The 22,835-nt window shown below is 42.2% G+C and overlaps 1 protein-coding gene across 9 annotated transcripts in view; it reads left to right on the forward strand.

Annotated features, from left to right (window-relative positions):
- The window catches only part of USP54 (ubiquitin specific peptidase 54), a 479,705-nt gene that overhangs the window by 309,056 nt on the left and 147,814 nt on the right, over positions 1-22,835 (forward strand). For 8 of the 9 annotated variants that reach the window (XM_030203404.1, XM_030203402.1, XM_030203407.1 and 5 more), the window contains 2 exons: positions 2,139-2,307; positions 14,907-15,077. In XM_030203404.1, coding sequence (XP_030059264.1) covers positions 2,139-2,307; positions 14,907-15,077 — 340 coding nt within the window. The remainder of the gene's footprint in view (positions 1-2,138; positions 2,308-14,906; positions 15,078-22,835) is intronic. The other variant, XM_030203411.1, reaches the window with a different exon arrangement.

A 22,835-nucleotide genomic window follows, 5' to 3' on the forward strand; every position in this document is an offset into this window, starting at 1 on the left:
GACCAGATGACCCCCAGAGGGAGTCGGGGATGACCTCCCCTGACTCCCCCAGTGGTCACTAACCCCCTCCCACCACAACAAATGATGTTTCACAACTTTTTACTTTCACCCTCAAATGTCATACCCTCCTCCCAAGCAGCAGTATGCAGGTCCCTGGAGCAGTTGTTAGGGGGTGCAGTGGACGTCAGGCAGGTGGACCCAGGCCCATCCCCCCCCTACCTGTTACAATTGTGCTGCTTAATGCTACTAGTCGTCCAACCCCCCCAAACCCACTGTACCCACATGTAGGTGCCCCCCTTCACCTCTTAGGGCTATAGTAATGGTGTAGACTTGTGGGCAGTGGGTTTTGAGGGGGATTTGGGGGGCTCAACACCCAAGGGAAGGGTGCTATGCACCTGGGAGCTCTTTTACCTGTTTTTTTGGTTTTGTAAAAGTGCCCCCTAGGGTGCCCGGTTGGTGTCCTGGCATGTGAGGGGGACCAGTGCACTATGAATCCTGGCCCCTCCCACGAATAAATGTCTTGGATTTATTCGTTTTTGAGCTGGGCGATTTCATTTTCCATTATCGCTGAAAAGCAAAAACGCCCAGCTCACACCTTGATGAATAAAACATGGGCGTCTTTTTCTTTTAAAAAATACGATCCGCCCCGCCCCTTCACGGACCCGTTCTCGGAGATAAACGCCCATGGAGATAGGCGTTTCTGTTCGATTATGCCCCTCAATGTTAATTCACTAGCTAATTAGTGCAGCCACACCCCATTCTCTGTCCCTGACACACCTTTCAAGAAATGTTTAAACAATAGGCAAAGTAGGCAGTTACTTAGGGTAGGGAGCTTCAGGGACACAATAATAAACCTCTGCACTCAAGGCAAAGCAAATGAGTCTTAACAGCCACATAAATCTAAAAAAATATATCAGAGGATACATTTACCCACAGGGAGAATGGGAAATTTTCTAATATTATTTGGATAAATGGCTTTTGAAAATTGGCATTATTATGTAAATATATATAAGGGAATGGGACTTGATATACTGCCTTTCTGTGGTTTTTGCAACTACATTCAAAGCGGTTTACATAGTATATACAGGTATTTATTTGTACCTGGGGCAATGCAGGGTTCAGTGGCTTGCCCAGAGTCACAAGGAGCTGCAGTGGGAATCAGTCCCCAGGATCAAAGTCTGCTGCACTAATCACTAGGCTACTCCTCCACAATACATTATGTCCCTTTATATAGGATTGTTCTGGGAAGGGTTGGTGGGACAATCATGATGTTTAATTATAAAAAAAAATGGGGGGGGGGGGGGTATGGACAACAGTTAATTGAGGGAGGATGGACTAAAGCTGAAGATTTGCCAAGGGCAACTAGTACCTTTGCACCAACCCTGCCTACTCTTTTCTTCCCATCTCTGGTCCTCTCTTCTTTTTCACCCCACCCCATCCCTTCCCATCCTCATCCCCAGTCCTTTCTCACTTCTCCCATCCCTAGTCCTTTCTCACTTCTTTTTTTTTTTTTGTTACATTTGTACCCCGCGCTTTCCCACTCATGGCAGGCTCAATGCGGCTTACATGGGGCAATGGAGGGTTAAGTGACTTGCCGAGAGTCACAAGGAGCTGCCTGTGCCTGAAGAGGGAATCGAACTCAGTTCCTCAGGACCAAAGTCCACCACCACTCTAACCACTAGGCCACTCCTCCACTCATGGCTTTCTCTTCCCTCTTGTAGTTTCTCCTTCCCTAATTCCAGATCTTTGCTCTTCTTCCCAATTCTCTTTATTGTCTCCTCATCTCAGTCATCTCTTCCTCTTCTCTTTCCTATCCCTTTATGTAGACACTTGCAATCCCTTTTCCCAAGTCAAAACATTATATAGAGGTAAGCAAGGTTGGAAAATTACCTTTTTGTTATAATGGGAAATAAGTTACTTGGGAATATAATATGCAGCTAGGCATGAAATATGCTCCAAAATTTCAGAAACTTGGCTGCAGAATTTTTTAACTGTTGCCGTGAAATCTACCCAAAACTGTAGCCCTAGAAAGAGATTGAACAGATACTGAAATAATGAATGCTACTGTGTTATAGCAGGTAGTATTGGCAATATTTATCACAAACACAGAGGCTCTTTATTTTTTTATTTTGGTACAGATCGGTCCTAAATGGAAAGATGTTGTGACCAAATGCATTAAGGGTCATTACCAGCCCTTACTACTGCTTTATGCAGATCCAAGGGGAACTCCAGTGACAGTGCTGGATGCCTCATCTCAAATGAATGTCCGACAGTATAGGAAGATCTGCTATGATAGTGAAGACTCAGGTAAACATCTTAATTGAAAACATGTTTCTGCTTCCTTCTGTTGTTTTTTTTTTTTTTTCTTACATCTTGTTATGAGGCCACTCTACATTGATTTCGAAAATGGAAAAAAAAGATGTAATTAAAGAGAACACTGTTTAAAACAAATGTTTGTCAGTTCACTGAGCATTTTGAGCACATTGTTTTTAAATTAATATCAACTTTATTTAGACTACAATTACAGTAAATAATACACATTTTGATAAGTTTGTTTGATAACAGCAACAGTTAACAGGTGAGTACATGAGATGTACAGGCAATATGTAGATTCTTGCAGGTGCTTCTACTAGATTGGTTTCTTTTGTAATAACTTGCTTAATATGCCCTGCAGCAGCTGACTGTGCATTAAATCTATTAACTGGTCATAGGAGGCAGATACCCTGCGTTATGGCTTTCTGCAGGACCCTGATATCAAAAAACATGGATGTCCTGAATGACATGTCAGCCAAACTTTTAACCTATCTCATTCCGTAATCCTTATCTTTAAAAGTTCCATCTCAGTTTTTAAGCAAACCTGCCATCTTGATAGTCCGTTAAAATTAGATCTTTTCTTTGTTGATCTCACTAGAAAGGCACTAGTGGTTTATTTGAAAAGTGAAAAATATTTATCTTGTTAAGTGTCCAAACAAGAAATGGTGATTAGGTTCTGATGGTCTCCCTGAAGCAAACATTGTCCATCGTCAAGCCGGCATAAATCAGGCACTTGAGTGACATCATCTGACAGTTTCAGAATGGAATAGCTGTCCCCGAACTCAGAACTAATGGAAAGGTCTGAGTATGCATAGCTTTTCCCATATTCAGCAGTCCCATCAGTTTCTTCAGTTTGTTTTTTCCACTTTGTCAAACAAAAGTGAAACAGGTCTCTCCTGACTTTCCTTAGAGTTTTTCTTTCCTAGTTTTTTCAACATTATTTTTTGACATTCCTTTATTTAATTTGCAAGAAAAAAAGTTTTTGCTTTGGTTTTGTTTGAGTGCCTGGGACTGTGGCGTAGGCAAAGCAGGCTTAAAGCTCTGTCCAGCTTGTAGGAGAAAGATAACAAATGACACTCAGACTTCTGTATCAAGAAGACTGTTATGCAGATTCATGTCCTTCAAATCCAAAAGAACTGCCACAGTTGGCTTCATGACCATTGTTAAAGCAAAAGTGAGACTCAAATGTATTGTCAATACTGCACAGTCCAGCAGACCTTGTTTTCTCAATGTTGTTTCCATGCCCTTACACAGTGGTTTCAAAACAAGGTTTCAGAACACCCATTATAAAAGGGTATCAGCATAATTCTTTGAACAGGTGCCAGTCTTAGCTGAGATTTCTCAACCTAAAACACAAATGTCTTTGGTGTAGTCACACAGGTCTGAGCAGGAGGAATTTGATAATCCATGTGGTTCAGAAATAAGTCACGTGTAGTAACATGATCGAGGGTGTGGCTTGGAGCTTTTACACACAGGGTTGCAAGTAAAAGAAAATACTTTGTTTCTATGATTCAGCATGTGCACACTGGTTACTTCACAAGCTTTAACCCAGCACTAGTAAAATCTCTTTATTTCTTTCTTCCTGGAGCTGGCTCCTAGCCTAGTCCAACACAGTGGCTACTAATAGTGTCTTGGGTCCAGGGCCGCTGAGAGACAAAGCCGGACCTAGGGAAAACAATGTGCCCTCCCCACCTGCCCACTGCCGTTGCCACTGCACCCCCGCCTGCCCTCCACCAGCATCGCCTCCTTGCCCAGTTAAGTGTGTAATTTGCACAAGATAAATTATAGCTGTGTAATCACTCATACATATAGTTTTATATATCTGTAATCATATATTTATATATCTGTTGGTAATCAGGATTTTTGTAGTACAAGTCTAATTTTGTAACTTGCTTTGCATTTTGCCATAGTTATTTCTTTTTTTTTTTTTTTAAACATTCTTTTTTTATTAATCAATAAATCTGCAAGTAAACAAATACAGACTTTAATTTTCATTTCTCCCCCCCCCCCACCCTTCCCCAAACCCCCCTCACCCTCCCTCCCCTCTCCCATCATGCACCTATTGCTAACTCGCTTGAGTCATAGCTCTTAATTGAGTCCAGAGTTCATCATTCTTATTATAATTTCCCACCCTTTTGTCAGTTAGTTTCTCCATCTCCCCAATAAGGGAAAGTTTTAGAAGCCAGTCTTGCTCTGTTGGTGCCTCTTGCTGTTTCCAAAACCGGGCAATGACACTCTTTGCAGCTGTCAAGCACATCCTCTTTAGACGTCTCTGCCATTTAGCTCCTCGTCTGTTCCCTAAGCCCAACAGGCACCACTGAGGCTCGCACAAAAAGGTCTTACCTGTGTGGGCAGTTATCTTTGCAGTAATGGTTTGCCAGTACAATTGTAATTTCCCACAGGACCACCAAATATGCAAAAAAGTTCCCACATCCGTTAAACATCTCCAACAATACTGTGAAGCCCCTGGAAACATCACATGCAATCTGTGTGGGGTAAAATACCATCTCGAGAGGACCTTAAAGGCATTTTCTTTCAGCAACACACATGTCGATGCTTTGTTAACTTCCAAAATAATGGCCTTCCACTCATGAACTGTTAATTCCTTCTGCAAATCACTTTCCCATCGAGTCATATGCAAACATTTCTCAAAACTCCTACCCCTTATAAATTTATACAACATAGATATAACTCCCTTCATTGTCCCTAAAGAGCCCCACAAATTCTCTAATTCTTCATAATCCTCTGGATCCTTTCGTAACCATCCTTGTGTATAAATGTAATGTTGGACCTGTAGGTAAAAGAATCTATCCCCATCCAAAACCCCTTAGTCTTCCTTAAGCTCTGTAAACAATCTCATTTTCCCATCTTCTAATAGATCTCGAAACCTCAATAAGCCCCTCTCAGCCCACCTCTTTGCCACCGGATTTCCCAACCCCACCCTGAATGTGGGTTCCCCCCGAATATAAGCGTAAGTAGATGTAGTTCTAGCTTTCCAAAAGCGTGCCCTAAGGGATCCCCATAGTGTCAATAGATGCCCTACAAACAGGTTGGTAGAAAGCCTGCCAAAAGTGGGGTAAGTCGAAGAGGCCCATATAACTGACTACAAGCTATACTGCTGCACCATCTCCTGATCCATGTATGCTGCCACTGACCATTTCTCCTGACCCCACGTGGAAATAAGTTTCAGTTGTGCTGCCCAATAATACCACTCAAGGTTCGGGACCCCTCTCCCACTCAACTCTGTCGACCGCCAAAGCAGCTTCCTACTGAGCCTCGGAGCCTTGCCCCCCCAAATAAACTTCAATATAGCTTGTTGTAATTTCCTCAAATCCCTCCCAGGGACCGCTACAGGCAATGTCTGAAACAAAAACAAAAGTCTGGGCAATACATTCATCCTAATCGATGCTATCCTTCCCCACCATGACAGCCACTTTCCCATCCAGCCCTCCATATCCTTACGTATTTGATGGAACAACGGTATATAATTTAGCTGATATAGCTGAGAGATCCGAACAGGTATTTTAACTCCTAAATATTTAATATTATCCCTCCGCAATCTAAAAGGAAAATTACGTGAAAGCTCTTCCATCCTATGCTGTGCTGTAGACACCCCAATCATTTCAGATTTATCATAGTTTATCTTAAAACCAGAGAGCCTACTGAACTCTTCCAACTCCGCCAACAATATAGGGAGATTCAACCCCGGGTTGTTTACAAAAAATAACACGTCATCGGCAAATAAAGCCAATTTGTGTTCAGAACCACCTATCATGATTCCTGGAATGTCAACTGATTCCCGCACCCTCTGAGCCAAAGGCTCAATTGAGAGTGCGAATAGCAGTGGTGACAGCGGGCACCCCTGTCTAGTACCCCGTTCAATCTGGAAAGCTGGTGTATACCCTCCATTTACTTTAATTCTTGCCACGGGCTTCTCATATAACCGTTGTAACCACCCTATCAACCCCTGGCCAAACCCCAGATGTTCCAGCACTTCCCATAAATAGGGCCATTCCACCCTATCGAACGCTTTATCTGCGTCCGTACTCAAAAAAACCACTGGAGTCCCCCTCTGTTGGGCAACCCACATAACATGTAGGGTGCGTCTGATGTTATCAGCCACCTGCCGCCCCATGACAAACCCAGATTGGTCAGTATGAATCAGCGTAGGCAGAACCTTTCCTAACCTATCGGCAACTACCTTGGATAAGATCTTAACATCTAAGTTTATCAGTGAGATGGGGCGATAGGAGCCACATACCGCCGGGTCCCTTCCTGGTTTCAATAGCAGGGAGATCCCTGCTTCATGCATGCTCACAGGCAACGATTGGCCAGCAAAGCACGCATTCCCAACCCTCAGCAACATGGGCCCCACCTCCCCAACAAAAGTCTTATAGAACCTGGCAGAATATCCGTCCAGGCCGGGCGCCTTCCCTCCTTGGAGACCCTTAATCACCCGTTGAATCTCTTCAAGATGAAATGGGGCCTCCAGCTGCTTGCGTTCCAAACTTGACAGCCTTGGGAGGCGCAACTCCCCTAAACTCTTCCTAATTTCTCCCCCCTCTGCCCCCCTCTCACTACGATATAAAACCTGATAAAATTTTTCAAACTGATCTCTAATTTCACCATCCCCATAGTACATCTTATCACCCGCCCCTTTAATTTTTGTTATTGTGTGGCTCCTTTGTCTATGCCTCAGAAGATTAGCCAGCATCCGTCCAGACTTATTACCGAATTCATAAAATTTTTGTTGGAGTATCGTACGTAAAAACTCCACACGTTCTACCTGCAATTTCTCTAATTCCATCCTACACTTTCTTAACTCTCTCAGGACTATCCCTGAACCTCCCTCCTGGTGGTGGCATTCCAGCTTCACTAGTCGTGCCCCTAAGTCCAATTCCCTATTTTCTCGTTGCCTCTTTTTCCGTGTTCCCCATTTAATGAGATGGCCCCTCACCACAGCCTTCAGGGCATCCCACAATGTACCATCCAGAACCTCACCAGTGTCATTCATAAGCATGTAATTCTGAATGACCTGACGGATATCCTCCCGCACCCTACCATCCCCCAGAATCAGTTCATTTAATCTCCAAAAGAGTTGGCGCCTTTCCTCTGTCAGACCCTTAAGCTCAAGCTCCACGGGGGCATGGTCTGATGCGGAAATGGACCCAACATGTGACTCAGCCACTTGATCCCATAATTGGCGGCTGCACCACACCATGTCAATTCTTGTATAGGTATTCTGAGAATGAGAGAAAAAGGTATAAGACCGCTGGCTCGGATGCCTAAGCCTCCAGACATCCACTAAATCTAAGTTGGAGACAAGTGATTTTAACTGTGCACAGTGGGCCGAGGACCTATCGACCAACCCCTTTGAGTGATCCATTGATGTCATACTAGTATTAAAATCCCCACCCAAGATCATCCCCCCTTTCTGAAACTGGAAGAGTTCCTTATGTATCCGGGTAAAAAATTCTCCCTGTCCTGAGTTAGGAGCATATATATTTATTATGGTCACCTCCTTACCATACAGCTGACCCCTAATTGCCAGGCACCTTCCCAGAGCATCCCTGTATACTTCCTCTGTTACAAATGGAATATGTCTACGGATGTAAATCACTAAACCTCCCACCTTACCCCCTCTAGCATCAAAGTGTAAGATACAGTCACTATATCCCCGATGTTTAAGTAAATGTGCATCCCTCTTTTGAATGTGTGTTTCCTGCAATAATATAATATCCCAATTAAGTTTCTGCAATTCACGATGTATCAAACTTCTCTTCAGTGGGGAGTTCATCCCATTAACATTCCATGACCCAATGTGTAAACCCTTAATCCCCTTCCCTCCAACCCCCCCTCCCCCCCTCTGCTGGACTGAGCCTAAAGCCGCCAGCCAATAATGTTGAGGAAGTTACTCCCCGCCGGAGCTCATCACCCTCTTCCCCCCCAACAACATTTCCCAGACCCCTCCCCCCAAGATTCAAGTATTTCTGCTTAACCCCCAGAACCCTTTCACTATAGAACAAACATCCTATAACAGCTCCAACATTGTCCCCCCACCTGCATACCATACTTTTTTAAACAATACCCCATTAAACCCATGAGGTAACTGAAACCATGAAAACCCCTCTCGTCCATTCATGGTACTCTGGTCGCTGCTGATAACTGTGTAGTGTTCTCTCTTTGTGGGCGCACTCTCTGCCATGATGACCCCTTCTTTGTCTTAACAGACATACTCGAGACCCCCCCCCCCCCCCCCCCCCGAAGCCGCCGGGGGTAGGTTTGTATAACCCAGTTCGGTGAGAACTTTCCAGGCTTCTCCCAGCGTAACCACTCGTCGGGTGGTGCCATCAGCTGTGAACTGGAGACCAAAAGGGAAGATCCAGCGATATCGGAAATTGGACTGCTGGAGATAGGTGGTCAGATCTTTGAATTCTCTTTGTCTCTGAAGGGTACCCAGCGCCAAATCTTGGAACACTATAATTTTATTGTTATCCCAGAGAATCTCACCCTGGGATCTAGCTTTCTTCCATATCTTATCTTTGATAGTGTAGTCTTTAAAGCATACTACAATGTCCCTAGGTTGCAGATCTCTCCTGGGCCCCAGACTCCGATGTACCCGATCAAACCTGATAACAGACTCCTCCATATTGGTCTGCCCCTCCGTGCCTATATCCAGTATTCTAGCACAAATTTCTCGAATCACCTGTGCACAGTCTTTATTCTGGTCCGTTTTAGGGACCCCTTTAAATCTCAAATTGTTCCTTCTGGAACGATTTTCCAGATCTTCCAGCTCCAATTGCATTTTTGCTTTTTCAGCTTGCACAATCGTAAGAGCAGTGCGCAAGCCCTCTATTTCTCCCTCCACGTGCTCCAACGTGTCTTCCACCTGCTCCACCCTGCCTCCGATCTCTCTCACCTCTTTTTGAATGTCTGTGACCGCCTCCCGAATAGTTTTCCGGACCGCCGACATCTCAGCTTTTAAAGCTTTAAACCACCTCGCTACCTCCTGCTTCGTCAGCTCCGTATCACTTTCCAGCTGTTCTACTGGGTCCTCCGTTTCGGAGCCAGAATCCGCGGCGGCCATTTTGTTGCTGGCTTTCTGCTGGGAGCGACTCGTGTTCGCCGCCTCGTCCTTCTGTGTCGCGGCGAATTTAAACTTTTCCAGCCGTTTTCTTGTCGCCATCGCTTCTCTTTTTTCCTGCCCTCAAAACCGCCAATCTCGGGGGGTTGGGAACCGGGAAATAGCGCTGATTTCTTCGCTGCCCCGACGGAGCTATGGATTCAGGCTTCCATCTCCGACGGTGACGTCACTTCCTCCTCTGCCATAGTTATTTCTATATTCTTAATAAATAATATATTTCATCTTGGCATGGTTCTTCCATTGATAGTCAGTCTGGCAGAAACCTAAGGGCCAAATAAGCGGTACACTCATTCCCTAGAAACATTTCCAGAATAATTACTATTTAGTAATTTTCTGCCAACCCAAGTAACTTAGCTTACATATTAGGGGCTCGTCCTACTGTTTACATTTTAGGGGCTTGTCTTACTGTTTACATATTGGGGCTCATCATTCATTTTTAGAATTGATCAGTACTGATACTGACAGACAATCAGGTGGCAGTGTTTTACATCAATAAGCAAGAAGGTGCAAGGTCCCTTTGACTATACCAAGAGGTAGTGCAGATATGGAACTTTGTGATCCTCAGTCATATGAGTAACTTTCATCCCAGGGAACCAAAATCCTTTCATACACAGTTTTAGCAGATGATTTCAACCTCTTTAATATTCCCTGGCTCCTCAAACTCTATAAAATATATTTCACAGCTAGGGTACTCCTCAAATACACTTGCTTTCAGGCTGATGGTGAATACATTTTTATCTTTTTACTATTCCATGCATCCACCTATGATGCACCTGGTGCTATAGCCATAGTCTGGATTTGGCCCCTCCACTGTGTTTAATCCACTCATCGTGATAGCCAAGACCCTGTACATAGCCTGGGCCCCCTCCAGATCTGTAGCACCTCATTAGATGGCTGATGAGGGTGCCAAAGCCCCACCATCCAAAGAAATTTGGTGTTCAAGCCACTCCCCTCCACCTTGTGCTGCTGCTGTAATGTGGAAGTCGGCGACTTGCCTCCTGCTGCTGACGCCGGGACTTCTCGCGCATGCTCAGTTCTAGCAGGAACTGAGCATGCTCGGAGAGTCCCAGAGTCATAAGACTGGAGTGTCCTCTTTCATTCCAGCCTGGCTCTGAAGGCATGGACATTGAGCAATCCCTAGTTGCCTCCATGGGACTGAAGTCTCCAAGACATTTAGTGGCAGTAAATAAACCTTCTGCAATTTATTCACATACTTTCATATGAAAGAGGTTTTCCAGTTTACTATTTTAAAAGAACAGAGTTCATTAGAAAGTCTATGCAACTTTTCATTTTATTTGATCCTAATGGACTTGGTACTCTTTTGGCAAGCCATACACTACCTAATTAGCCAGCGTCCTGAATTTACTTCTTTTCTGATCAGATTGGTATCTTTTACCAGTGCAGCCAAACCTTTAAGCATTGGAACTACTGCTGCTGTTGAAGCTCTGTTAAAATCTGCTTGGCTAAAGAGCATCTGCAAAGCAGCTACTAGGTCTTTATTTCATACCTTCACATCAGACTACCGCCTGGACCAATCTTCAGTTGGAGACAGTGCATTTGGTGAAACAGTACTGAACAGTGTGTCTTTGCAACCTATTCAACTTTTCCATGATCGTGTGGATGGACTGCTCCTCATCTCTGATACATTTATTTGGAAAATTGGAGAAATCCTGAGATTGAGAGTCATCCAGTTGTGTACCTGATTTGTGTACCTGATTTAATCCTCCTTGTCAGTGGAGAAAGCAAAGTTTCTTACCTAAAACAGATGGTCTCCTTCAACAGTAAGATTAATCATTCACAAAATGCCACCCATCTTTCCTGAAAATTGCTTATCAACCTTTTTTCTAGTTTTATTGATCAGCTTATCATCAGATACACACAAATATAGTAGACAGCATAACTGGGAACCCTAAGAAACACACATACAAAACTCATCCTGCACCTTTACATAAGAACATAAGCATTGCCATACTGGGACAGATTGAAGGTCCATCAAGCCCAGTACCCTGTTTCTAACTATCCAATCCAGAACAGCAAAACAGATTTTTTGCTGCTTATAAGCAGTGGATTTTCCCAAGTCCATCGTAATAATGGCTTATGGATTTTTCTTTTAGTAAATTATACAAACCCATTTTAAACCCTGCTAAGCTAACTGCTTTTCCTACTTTCTCTGGCAGTGAATTTCAGAGTTTACTTACACATTGAGTGAACAAATGCTTTCTCTGGTTTGTTTTAAATTTACTACTTAATAGCTTCATTGCGTGCCCCCCTAGTCTTAGTATTTTTGGAAAGAGTAAGCAAGCGATTTACCTCTACCCGTTTCACTCCACAATTTATAGACCTCAATCATATCTCCCCTCAGCCATCTCTTGTCCAAGCCAAATACCCTTAGCCACTTTATCCTTTCCTCATAGGGAAGTCATCTCATCCCATTTATCATTCTTGTTGCCTTTCTCTGTACCTGTTCTAATTCTGCTATATCTTTTGAGATGCAGTGACCAGAATTGCACACAGGATTCGAAGTGCGGTCTCACCATGGAGTGATACAAAGGCATTATAACATTCTCATTTTGTTTTCCATTCATTTTCTAATAATTGCTAACATTTTATTTGCTTTCTTAGCCGCTGCTGTACACTGAACAAGAGGGTTCCAGCGTATCATCAACGATGACACCTAGATCTTTTTCCTGGGCAGTGATTGCTAATGTGGAACCTTGCATCACATAGCTATAGTTTGGGCTCCTCTTTCCCACGTGAATCATTTTGCACTTGCTCACATTAAACATCATCTGCCATTTGGATGCCCAGCCTTATAAGGCCCTCTTGCAGTTTTGCACAATGCTTTTGCAATTTAATAACTTTGAATAACTTTGTGTCATCAGCAAATTTAATTACCCCACTAGTTATTTCCATCTCTAGAGCATTTATAAATATGTTAAAAAGTAGTATCCCCAGCACAAACCCCTGCGGAACCCCACTATCCTACTGTTCTCCGTTGAGAATACTTACCATTTAACCCTACTCTGTTTTCTCTCTATTAACCAGTTTTTAATCTACAATAGGACATTACCTCCTATCTTGTGACTTTCTGATTTCTTTAGGAGTCTTTCATGGGGTAGTTTGTCAAATGCCTTTTGAAAATTGAGATACACAGTATCGACTGGCTTACCTTTATCCACATGTTTATTTCACCCCTTCAGAGAAATCGTCTCCCCCCACCCCCCATTGATTATGAGCTTTAAACTAACTGAGGTGACTGCTGCACAAGGGAAGGGCCATTCATGCTGAGAACTTTCCAATAGTTCTGAGATTTGGAGAGCTGTTCTGTTTAGGTACCATTTGAGAATGTCACCTGCGTCTTGACTGATTAATCCTCATGTCTGTGGGCACCACCAATTACAGATACGCAACTTGACTTTATTGCTGATATATTGGACGTATATGTCACTGGTTTCAACTCAATAACGGATTTAAGTGGTCTCTGAAATATTTTCAGAATTCTGTATCAGGAGAATGTCTCTGTTATTTGTGTAAGATATTTTTGTATCATGGTTTCTGACAGTTCTGTAACAGGTTTTGGGGGGTGGGTGGAGGACATGTCTAACATGGATAGGCAATAGACATACAGGTCTGAGCCCCCCCCCCCCCCCCCTTCCAGTCAAATGAGTAAACTTCACCATAACATAATACAAAGGGGAGTTGCCATTCAGCACTGCATGTACATTGAAACCTCATAGACTGCATGTTCTGTTTATGATCTGGCAAGATTTTGTAAATGGTTACTTCTGCATGCAAATCACTGGTTTACATGCAAAAATACCTCATTTAGAATATTGTGTACAATTCTGGAGACCGCACCTTCAAAAAGATACAAACAGGATGGAGTTGCTTCAGTGGGTGACTACTAAAATGGTCAGTGTCTTTGTCATAAAGTGTGTGGGAACAGATTTCAAGATCTCAATATGTATTCTTTGGAAGAAAGGCGGGAGAGGGGAGATATGATAGAGACATTTAAATATCTATGTGGCATAAATGCACAAGAAGCAAGTCTCTTTCAATTGAAAAGAAGCTCTGGAACAAGGGGGCATAGGATGAAGATAGAAGTGGATATACTCAGAAGTAACCTGAAGAAATACTTCTTCACAGAAAGGGTATTGTAAGTAGAGGAGATGAAAACAGTATCTCAATTCAAGAGAGCTTGGGACAAGTACATAGGATCTCTAAGGGAGTGATAGGGAAAGTAGATGACATGAATGGGCACACTGGATAGGCCATATGGTCTTTATCTGCTTATATTTTTCTTCATAGACTCTTCACTATTTTACAGTGCAAGGTGCACATCTACATTTGCTTTGAAACTTGCTGCTGGCATTTTGTGCCTATTTTATTTTATTGTGGATTCTTTATCATAGGAGTAACATGCATGCAATCTTATTCCATTGTTTTCTTCCCCTGACCTAAACATGACACCAGGAATGCCTCATCTTAATACAACTAAAATTTTTTGTGTTATGGAATAACGCATAGACTTTTAGCGGATTGAGGGAGAGTGATTCTCAGACCGCTAATTCATGCAGGTAAAATACTTTGTTTAAATAGCTTTGAAAATTGTCTCATAATGGTGAAGGAAAAATGCTCAGAGTTCTTTTCTTCTATATGGTTATATTAATGAAAATGTGGAACTATTAAAGGAATTATAGCAGTGATTCTGGATACAGTATGGAATCTGAGTAAGTTTTTTCGTAAATTAATAAGTCAAGTTGCAAAATTGGTGCATGTTAATATGAGCTGTGGGAGAATGCAGTCTCTCTTGAACGTTTCATTTATGTAACTGTTAGGAGACTTTGGACTTCATACCATATTGTGTATCCTTGTAGCTTAGTGTCAGACAAGATCACTTATCTATTTAGTAGTACAATTATTGCCTACTTTTACCTTATCCTGACAAGGATTTATTGTGGTGATAATATTGCAGTCCCAGTTTTGAAGGATAACACGCAAGATCTATTGGAAGGCAGAAATTAATGCTCATCCTGTCCATACTGCCTGTAAAATGCATAGCTATGGAATTGAATATCTGTATCATGCTAAGTTTCTACAGCAGCACAATGCCATTCCAATTCATTTGCTCCGGTGATGAGTGGTCACTCTATGTGGACAGCTTGTAGGTATCTCATGTTGTGAGACACATGGTTTGGTCATCCTTTATCTGCAACCCTTGCATACTGTTGCCAAGTTGATTGACAATTGTATGGCTTATGAAATGAGAATAACTAATACATTCTCTGTGTCTTTGTTTTTTGTGTCTTCCTAGTGCTTTATATGCTGTTCTTGTCTTTCCTTGTTTCTTACTTATTCTGTTTCTCTGCTCTCTGCATGCTGCTCTGTATTTCTGTTTTTCCTATTGTAAACACTTATATTGAAACACTGACACTGCTTCCTCCAATAGGGAGGGAGCCATCCATCTCGAGTGACACCAGGACAGACTCGTCAACAGACAGTTATCACTATAAGTACTCACACCATGAGTCTGTGGTCAGCCACTTGTCCTCTGACTCTCAGGGTACTGTGATCTACAATGTGGAGACTGACGCCGCTTCTCAGAGCAGCAGGGACACAGGTAGTGAACCAAGAGAGTCTGAAAGACAAAGATGATATTTAGACTTGCATTTACTCTGACATAAGGGAGCTATAACTAAATTGATGACTGTTTTAATTTTATGGGGATTCTTTATTTCAGCATGAATATGTTTTTTTTAATAGGTGTTAGACTGATAACATTTCAGATTAGAGTCTTATCCACACAGCAGATATAATATGTGCAAGCTTCTCCTGCTCATCCTTGTTCATTTACATAAACTTTTTTGAAGAGACCGATTTCAGGGGTTGACATGAAACATGCCCTCCATTCTTATTTAGTTTCATTGCTTAAGCCAATGGTTCCCAAACCTGGTCCTGGAGGCACCCCAGCCAGTCAGGTTTTCATGATATCCACAATGAATATTCATGAGAGATTAGCATGCACTGCGTCCACTGCATGCAAATCTGTCATGAATATTCATTCTGGATATCATGAAAACCTGACTGACTGGGGTGCCTCCAGGACCAGGTTTGGGAACCTCTGGTTTAATCTATTAAACAGACCCATATAATGCCAAGAGTGATTCTGGTTCTAGCTGTATTAATGCATATCCTTAGAAAACTGGACTGGGACCATCAGCCCATTTCACATAGTCACGGAATGGTTTTTTTTGTAAGGAACAGCAAACAGGAGAAACCTCTACGATAATCCAGTCAAGCAAGACAACAGAAGTAGAGGCTGACCATAGACAGAGCCAACTCGGGACCACAGGCAGAACCATACCCTTTAGCTTTTATAGTTTATTGTATGATTTATTTAGTGTTTTCTTCTTAGAATGTAATTAAACCTCTGTAAGAGTGCTCCTCCCTTGTTATCCTAATTAGAATAACTGACTATAAATAAAGAGTTGTGCTAGATATGGATGGGAGTTGGGGAGGGGGTGGGAATGAAGAATAAATTAGACCCTGCCTTGCCTTCTAGAAGCTACGTGTTAATGTTTTAGGCTGTGGCAGAAAGTTCAAGTTTTAAAGTTTTAGAACTATAGAGAAAAGAGTGTTTAAACTGGGGTTTCCTGTGACTATCAGCTCTGTATTCCTTATTTGAACTGGCTAAGCAGTGCTGCAAAACTAAAGTTAAAACTCTGCTGGGGTTTCCTGTGACTATCAGTTCTGCTTTACACTGATGCTATGAGAAGTTCTGAGAGAAGAGGACATCTCTGTGGGTAGGTGACATTATTTTATCCTGAGCTTGATAACGTCAAGATTAGGGTTTAAAAGAGGAATTGTAGGATATTGATAACACAGTTAGAATTTTAAAATAAAAAAAAAGTAAACAAACTTCATTAGTTAGTCTCCATACCCTTTTCCCCATAGTTTTAAAACTTAAAGTTTCTGCCACAGCATTAACAGATAGTTTCTAGAAGGCACAGCAGGGCCCAGTTCAGTCCTCATTCCCACCCACCCCTAGCTCAGCTTTTCATTTATAGGCAATTATTCTAATTGAGACAATAAGAGGGGAATTTTCATTAGAGTTTTAATTACATTTAATTAGTTTCTAAGAAGCAAACCCTAAATAAATTACAAATTACACCAGTCATAAGGATCATGATATTCATCTAATATCCCTAGTGCCTTAAGAAGTTTTAATTAAACAACTCTATAATACTAAGATGCAGACAGTAGTCCAGCAGCGAGAGGGGTGCTATCCAGTCTTTTGCATTGTGTTACATGTATGATTATCTCCCATTTGGTGAGATGTCATGTGTGTGCTCAGTGCAAAGAGCTCCTAGCTCTCAGAGAACATGTCCGTTATCTTGAGGCTAGAGTAGCAGACTTGGAAGAGCTGAGAGAGACAGAGAGGTACATAGAGGAGGCCTACAGAGACATTGTAGAGAAGTTCCACCTCCAGTCTGGCAGCCCCTGTGTTGCCTTGGAGGAGGGAGGCCTTCTAAAAGGAGAGCATCACCCTGGTGCAGCTGGAAGTAATTCTGTAGACAGGACCAGCACACTAGGGAATGCAATATCCTCTCGCACTGAGGATGGGTCTCTAGGAGCTACTTCCCAGGTGGGAAGGATAAGGACAGTTGTTGTAGTTGGTGATTCGATTATTAGGCATGTAGATAGCTTGGTGGATGTGAGGATCGCCTGGCCACTTCCCTGCCTGGTGCGAAGGTGGCAGACCTCAGGCGTCACCTAGATAGGATTTTAGATAGTGCTGAGGAGAAGCCGGCTGTCTTGCTACATGTGGGTATAATACCATAGGAAAATGTGGGAGAGAGGTTCTGGAAGCCAAATTTAGGTTCTTAGGTAGAAAGCACAAATCCAGATCCTCTAGGGTAGCATTTTCTGAAGTGCTACCTGTTCCATTCGCAGGACCCAAGAGTCAGGCAGAGCTCCAGAGTCTCAATGCGTGGATGAGACGATGGTGCAGAGAGGAGGGTTTTAGGTTTGTTAGGAACTGGGCAACATTCTGGGGAAGGGGGAGCCTATTCCGAAAGAATGGGCTCCATCTTAACCAGGGTGGGATCAGGCGGCTGGCATCGGCATTTAAAAAGGAGATAGAACAGCTTTTAACCTAGACACAGGAGGAAGGCCGACAGTCGCTGAAAAGCGCATGGTTCAGAATAAGGTATCTTTCAAAGATATCACCAAAACAGGGAAGATAGGGTATCTCGATAGTGAGGTTGCAAAACGGACCATAGTAAATCAGGTATCCTTAAATAAAGATAAAAATCAGACAAAGGATTGCAAATTAATACTGTCAAGTATTGAGCATGATGTAAATAGCAACAACAAACATAGTTTGAAGTGTCTATATGTGAATGTCAGAAGCCTAAGAAATGAGATGGGAGAGTTAGAATATATTGCACTAAATGAAAAATTAGGTATAGTAGGCATCTCTGAAACCTGGTGGAAGGAGGATAACCAGTGGGACATTGTCATACTGGGGTATAAATTATATCGTAGTGATGGGATGGATCAAATTGGTGGAGGGGTAGCATTGTATGTTAAGGAGGGCCTTGAATCAAATAGCTTGAAAATTCTGCAGGAAACAAAACACATCTTGGAATCCCTATGGATTGAAATTCCGTGTGTAAAGGGGAAAAGGATAGTGATAAGAGTGTACTTCCATCCACCTGGACAGGATGAACAGACAGATATAGAAATGTTACCGGAAATTAGGGAGGCTAACAAACCGGGGAACACAATAATAATGGGTGGTTCAATTACCCCAATATTGATTGGGTAAATGTAAGATCAGGGCATGCTAGGGAGGTAAAATTCCTTGACGAAATCAAGGACTACTTTGTGGAGCAGTTGGTACAGGAGCCGACAAGAGAAGGAAAAATTGTAGACCTAGTCCTTAGTTAAGCGCATGATCTGGTGCGGGAGGTAATGGTGCTGGGGCCGCTTGATAACAGTGATCATAATATGATCACATTTGATATTAGCTTTGGAGTAAATTTACACAGGAAATCCAATACGTTAGCATTTAACTTTCAAAAAGGTGACTATGATAAAATGAGAAGAACAGTGAAAAAAAAAACTTAGAGAAGCAGTTGTGAGGGTCAAATACTTACATCAAGCGTAGATTCTGTTCAAAAATACCATCTTGGAAGCCCAGGCCAAATATATTCCATATATTAAAAAAGGAGGGAGGAAGACCAAACGACAGCTGGCATGGTTAAAAAGTGAGGTGAAGGAAGCTATTAAAGCTAAAATAAAATCCTTCAAAATATGGAAGAAGGACCCGATTGAAAATAATAAGAAACTGCATAAGGAATGTCAAGGCAAACGCAAAGCGCTGATAAGGAAGGCAAAGAGGGACTTTGAAAAAAGATTGCGTTGGAGGGAAAAACACATAGCAAAAAATTGTTTTTGATATATTAAAAGCAAGAAGCCGGCAAAAGAATTAGTTGGACTGCTAGATGATTGAGGGGTAAAAGGGGCTCTCAGGGAAGACAAAGCCATAGCAGAGAGACTAAATTAATTCTTTTCTTTGGTCTTCACCAAGGAAGATTTGGGAGGAGATACCTGTGCCAGAAATGGTATTCAAACTGACAAGTCTGAGAAACTGAATGAAATCTCTATAAACCTGGAGGATATAATGCGGCAATTTGACAAATTGAAGAGCAGCAAATCTCCTGGATTGGATGGTATTCATCCCAGAGTACAGATTAGAATTGATATGTAATTTATCTTTAAAATCGAATGTGGTCCCGGAAGATTGGAGGGTAGCCAGTATAACACCGATATTTTTAAAAAAAGGTTCCAGAGGAGATCCGGGAAATTATAGACCTGTGAGCTTGACGTCATGGGATAGAAGGTAGTGGCCTATTGTGGATTAAAAACAGAGAGTAGGGTTAAATGGTCAGTATTCTCATTGAAGAAGGGTAGATAGTGGAGTTCCCCAGTGGTCTGTGCTTGGACCGCTGCTTTTTAACATATTTATAAATGATCTAGATATGAGAATAACTAGTGAGATAATTAAATTTGCTGACGAGACAAAGTTATTCAAAGTTGTTAAATCGCAAGAGGATTGTGAAAAATTACAAGAGGACCTTACGAGACTTAGACTGGTCATCCAAATGGCAGATGAGGTTTAATGTGAGCAAGTGCAAAGTGATTCATTCGGGGACTAGAAACCTGAACTATAGCTACGTGATGCAAGGTTCCACATTAGGAGTCACCGACCAGGAAAAGGATCTAGATGTCATCATTGATGATACGTTGAAACTCTCTGCTCAGTGTGCAGTGGCGGCTAAGAAAACAAATAGAATGTCAACAATTATTAGGAAAGGAATGGGAAACAAAAATGCCTTTGTATAGCTCCATGGTGTGACCATACCTCAAATACTGTGTGCAATTCTGGTCACCACATCTCAAAAAAGGATATAGTGGAATTAGAAGAGGTACAGAGAAGGACGACAAAAATGATAAAGGAGATGGGACAACTTCCCTATGAGGAAAAGCTAAAGCAGCTAGGGCTTTTCAGCTTGGAGAAAAGACGGCTGAGGGGAGATATGATAGAGGTCTATAAAATAATGAGTGGAGTGGAGCGGGTAGACGTGAATTGCTGGTTTACTCTTTCCAAAAATACAAGGACTAGTGGGCACGCAATGAAGCTACAAAGTAGTACATTTAAAACAAATCAAAGAAAATATTTTTTCACTCAATGTGTAATTGAACTGTGGAATTCTTTGCCAGAGAATGTGGGAAAAACAGTTAGTTTAGCGGAGTTTTAAAAAAGTTTGGATAGCTTCCTAAAAGAAAAATCCACGAACCATTATTAAGATGGACTTGGGGAAAATCCACTTTTTTCTAGGATATGCAGCATATAATGTATTGTAATGTTTTGGGATCTTGCCAGATACTTGTAACTGGATTGGCCACTGTTGGCAACAGGATACTGGGCTTGATGTACCTTCGGTCTGTCCCAGTATGGCAACACTTATGTTCTTATGATCTGTACTGAGACCGGTGCTATTTAACATATTTATAAATGATCTGGAAATAGGAATGACAAGTGAGGTGATTAAATTTGCAGATGACACAAATCTGTTCCGGGTTGTTAAAACATATGCGGACTGTGAAAAATTGCTGGAAGACCTTGGGAAATTGAAAGATGGCATCCAAATGGCAGATGAAATTTAATGTAGACAAATGCAAAGTGTTGCACATTGGGAAGAATAATCCAAATCATAGTTACCTGATGCCAGGGTCCACCTGTGGGTTTAGCACCCAAGAAAAAAATCTAGGTGTCATTGTAGACAATACTCTGAAATCTTCTGCACAGTGTGGCGGTGACCAAAAAAAGCAAACAGGATGCTAGGAATTATTAGGAAAGGGATCGTAGATAAGACCAAGAATACTTTAATGCCTCTGTATCCTCTCCATGGTGCAACCTCACCTTCAGTTTTGGTCGCTGTATCTCAAACAAAAAAGATATAGCAGAATTAGAAAAGGTTCAGAGAAGAGCGACCAAAATGATACAGGAGATGGATCTCCTCTCATATAAGGAAAGGCTAAAGAGGTTAGGGCTCTTCAGCTTGGAAAAGAGACAGCAAAGAGGAGATATGATTGTGGTCTCAAAATCCCGAGTGCTGTAGAATGAGAAGTGAATCGATTTTTTACTCTTTCAAAAAGTATAAAGACTAGGGAACATTCAATGAAGTTACATGGAAATACTTTTAAAACAAATAGTTGGAAATAATTTTTTTTCACTAAACAAATAGTTAAGCTCGGGAACTCTTTGCCCGAGGATATAGTAACAGTGGTTAGCGTATCTGGGTTTAAAATCATTTTGGACAAGTTCCTGGAGGAAAAGTCCATAGTCTGGTATTGAGACATAGGGAAGCCAAGCCACTGCTTGCTACGGGATTGGTAGCATGGAATGTTGTTATTGGAGTTCTGCTGTACTTGTGACCTGGCTTGGCCACCGTTGGTCTATCTATGCAGTATCCCATTTCCATTAGTCTGACTCAGTATGGCTATTCTTATTTTCTTATGAAGAGGTAGCAAATTTTCAGGTGAACATGGATAAGACAAGAGGCCTTCAATATAAATATGAGCCAGGATAAGGTGAAGAATTTAGATGATAGTTTCCCCTTCAAATGGGCTAAAAAGTAATTTATGTTCCCAGTGATTCAAATTGAAAGAGAGTTGGATAAGCTGTATGAGGTTAACTATATATAAAAAGAAGTTATGCAAAAGCTATTAGAAGATGCGGGCAAATGGCATGAAAGTTACTGCTCATGGTGGTTGAGAACACAGTAGTGAAAATGAACATACTGCAACAGATGTTATATTTGTTCCAAATCCTGTCTATAAGAGATTTGGACTGGGCCCTAAATTCTTTGCAGAAGGGGATTATGCATTTTATTTGGGAGAGGAAACCACCTAGGGCTCCTAGCTGAGGGAAATCGGTGGACAGTGCACCAGCAGGAGCCTGGACTGGATGGGTGGCATCCAGCGGACGAGCCACCTCGCCGGACCGTTCCTGGGTGAGCGCATGGCAGCCAGCACGCATGGCTAATGGAATAAGGAGAGCGGAATTGGGAGAGCCTACTGCTACCGCTCCGGACCCAGACTCCCTACCTGATCTGTCACATCTCCCTGCACATATGCCCTCACCAGGCCAATGAGCTGCCTTGCTGGGCCGAACCGGAAAGGCACGGGGCTGCCAGCACACGCAGCCACCGAGGGAAGGTGAGCGAGGCAGGGAGAAGCGATCGTAGCTCTGGTTCCGGATCCCCCATCTGTGCTGCTATCCCGGCACATCTGCCCTCGTCCAACTAGCCACAGTGGAAGTCCGAGATCCCATACAGTTGGACGGGAGCCAGAGATTGGCGAGGCACCAGGCGAAGCACCGTGGCCAGCTCCAAGATCATGGCCGGCTGCTGGAGTGGAGCCAGCAATTGGATGGAGCTGAGGCATTGGGATAGCCCTGATGTCAAGCGAGCTTTAATGACTTCTCATATATGTTTTTTACTATAAGTTACATTTTAATGTCATCTAATATATTAGCCGCTGTATTCGATATTACTTTATATGTTGTGACTACACTAGTCCTTCGTAATTTTTATTAATTATCCACTCATTTTGTTTTATTACCATTTAATTATCAAATCCATTACATATGTTTCTGATCTACTGTTTTTATATGTTCTATAAATGTTTTATTTCTATATGGACTCCTGAGGAAAGCACTTGCAGTGCCGAAACAGGGTAACTTGTAGAGTCTTCAATAAATTGAATTTTGGAATTTGATTGTTTCCTGTCTGTTCTTGAAGAGCCT

The sequence above is a fragment of the Microcaecilia unicolor genome, chromosome 5 (assembly GCF_901765095.1).
Source record: "Microcaecilia unicolor chromosome 5, aMicUni1.1, whole genome shotgun sequence".
NCBI lineage: Eukaryota > Metazoa > Chordata > Amphibia > Gymnophiona > Siphonopidae > Microcaecilia > Microcaecilia unicolor.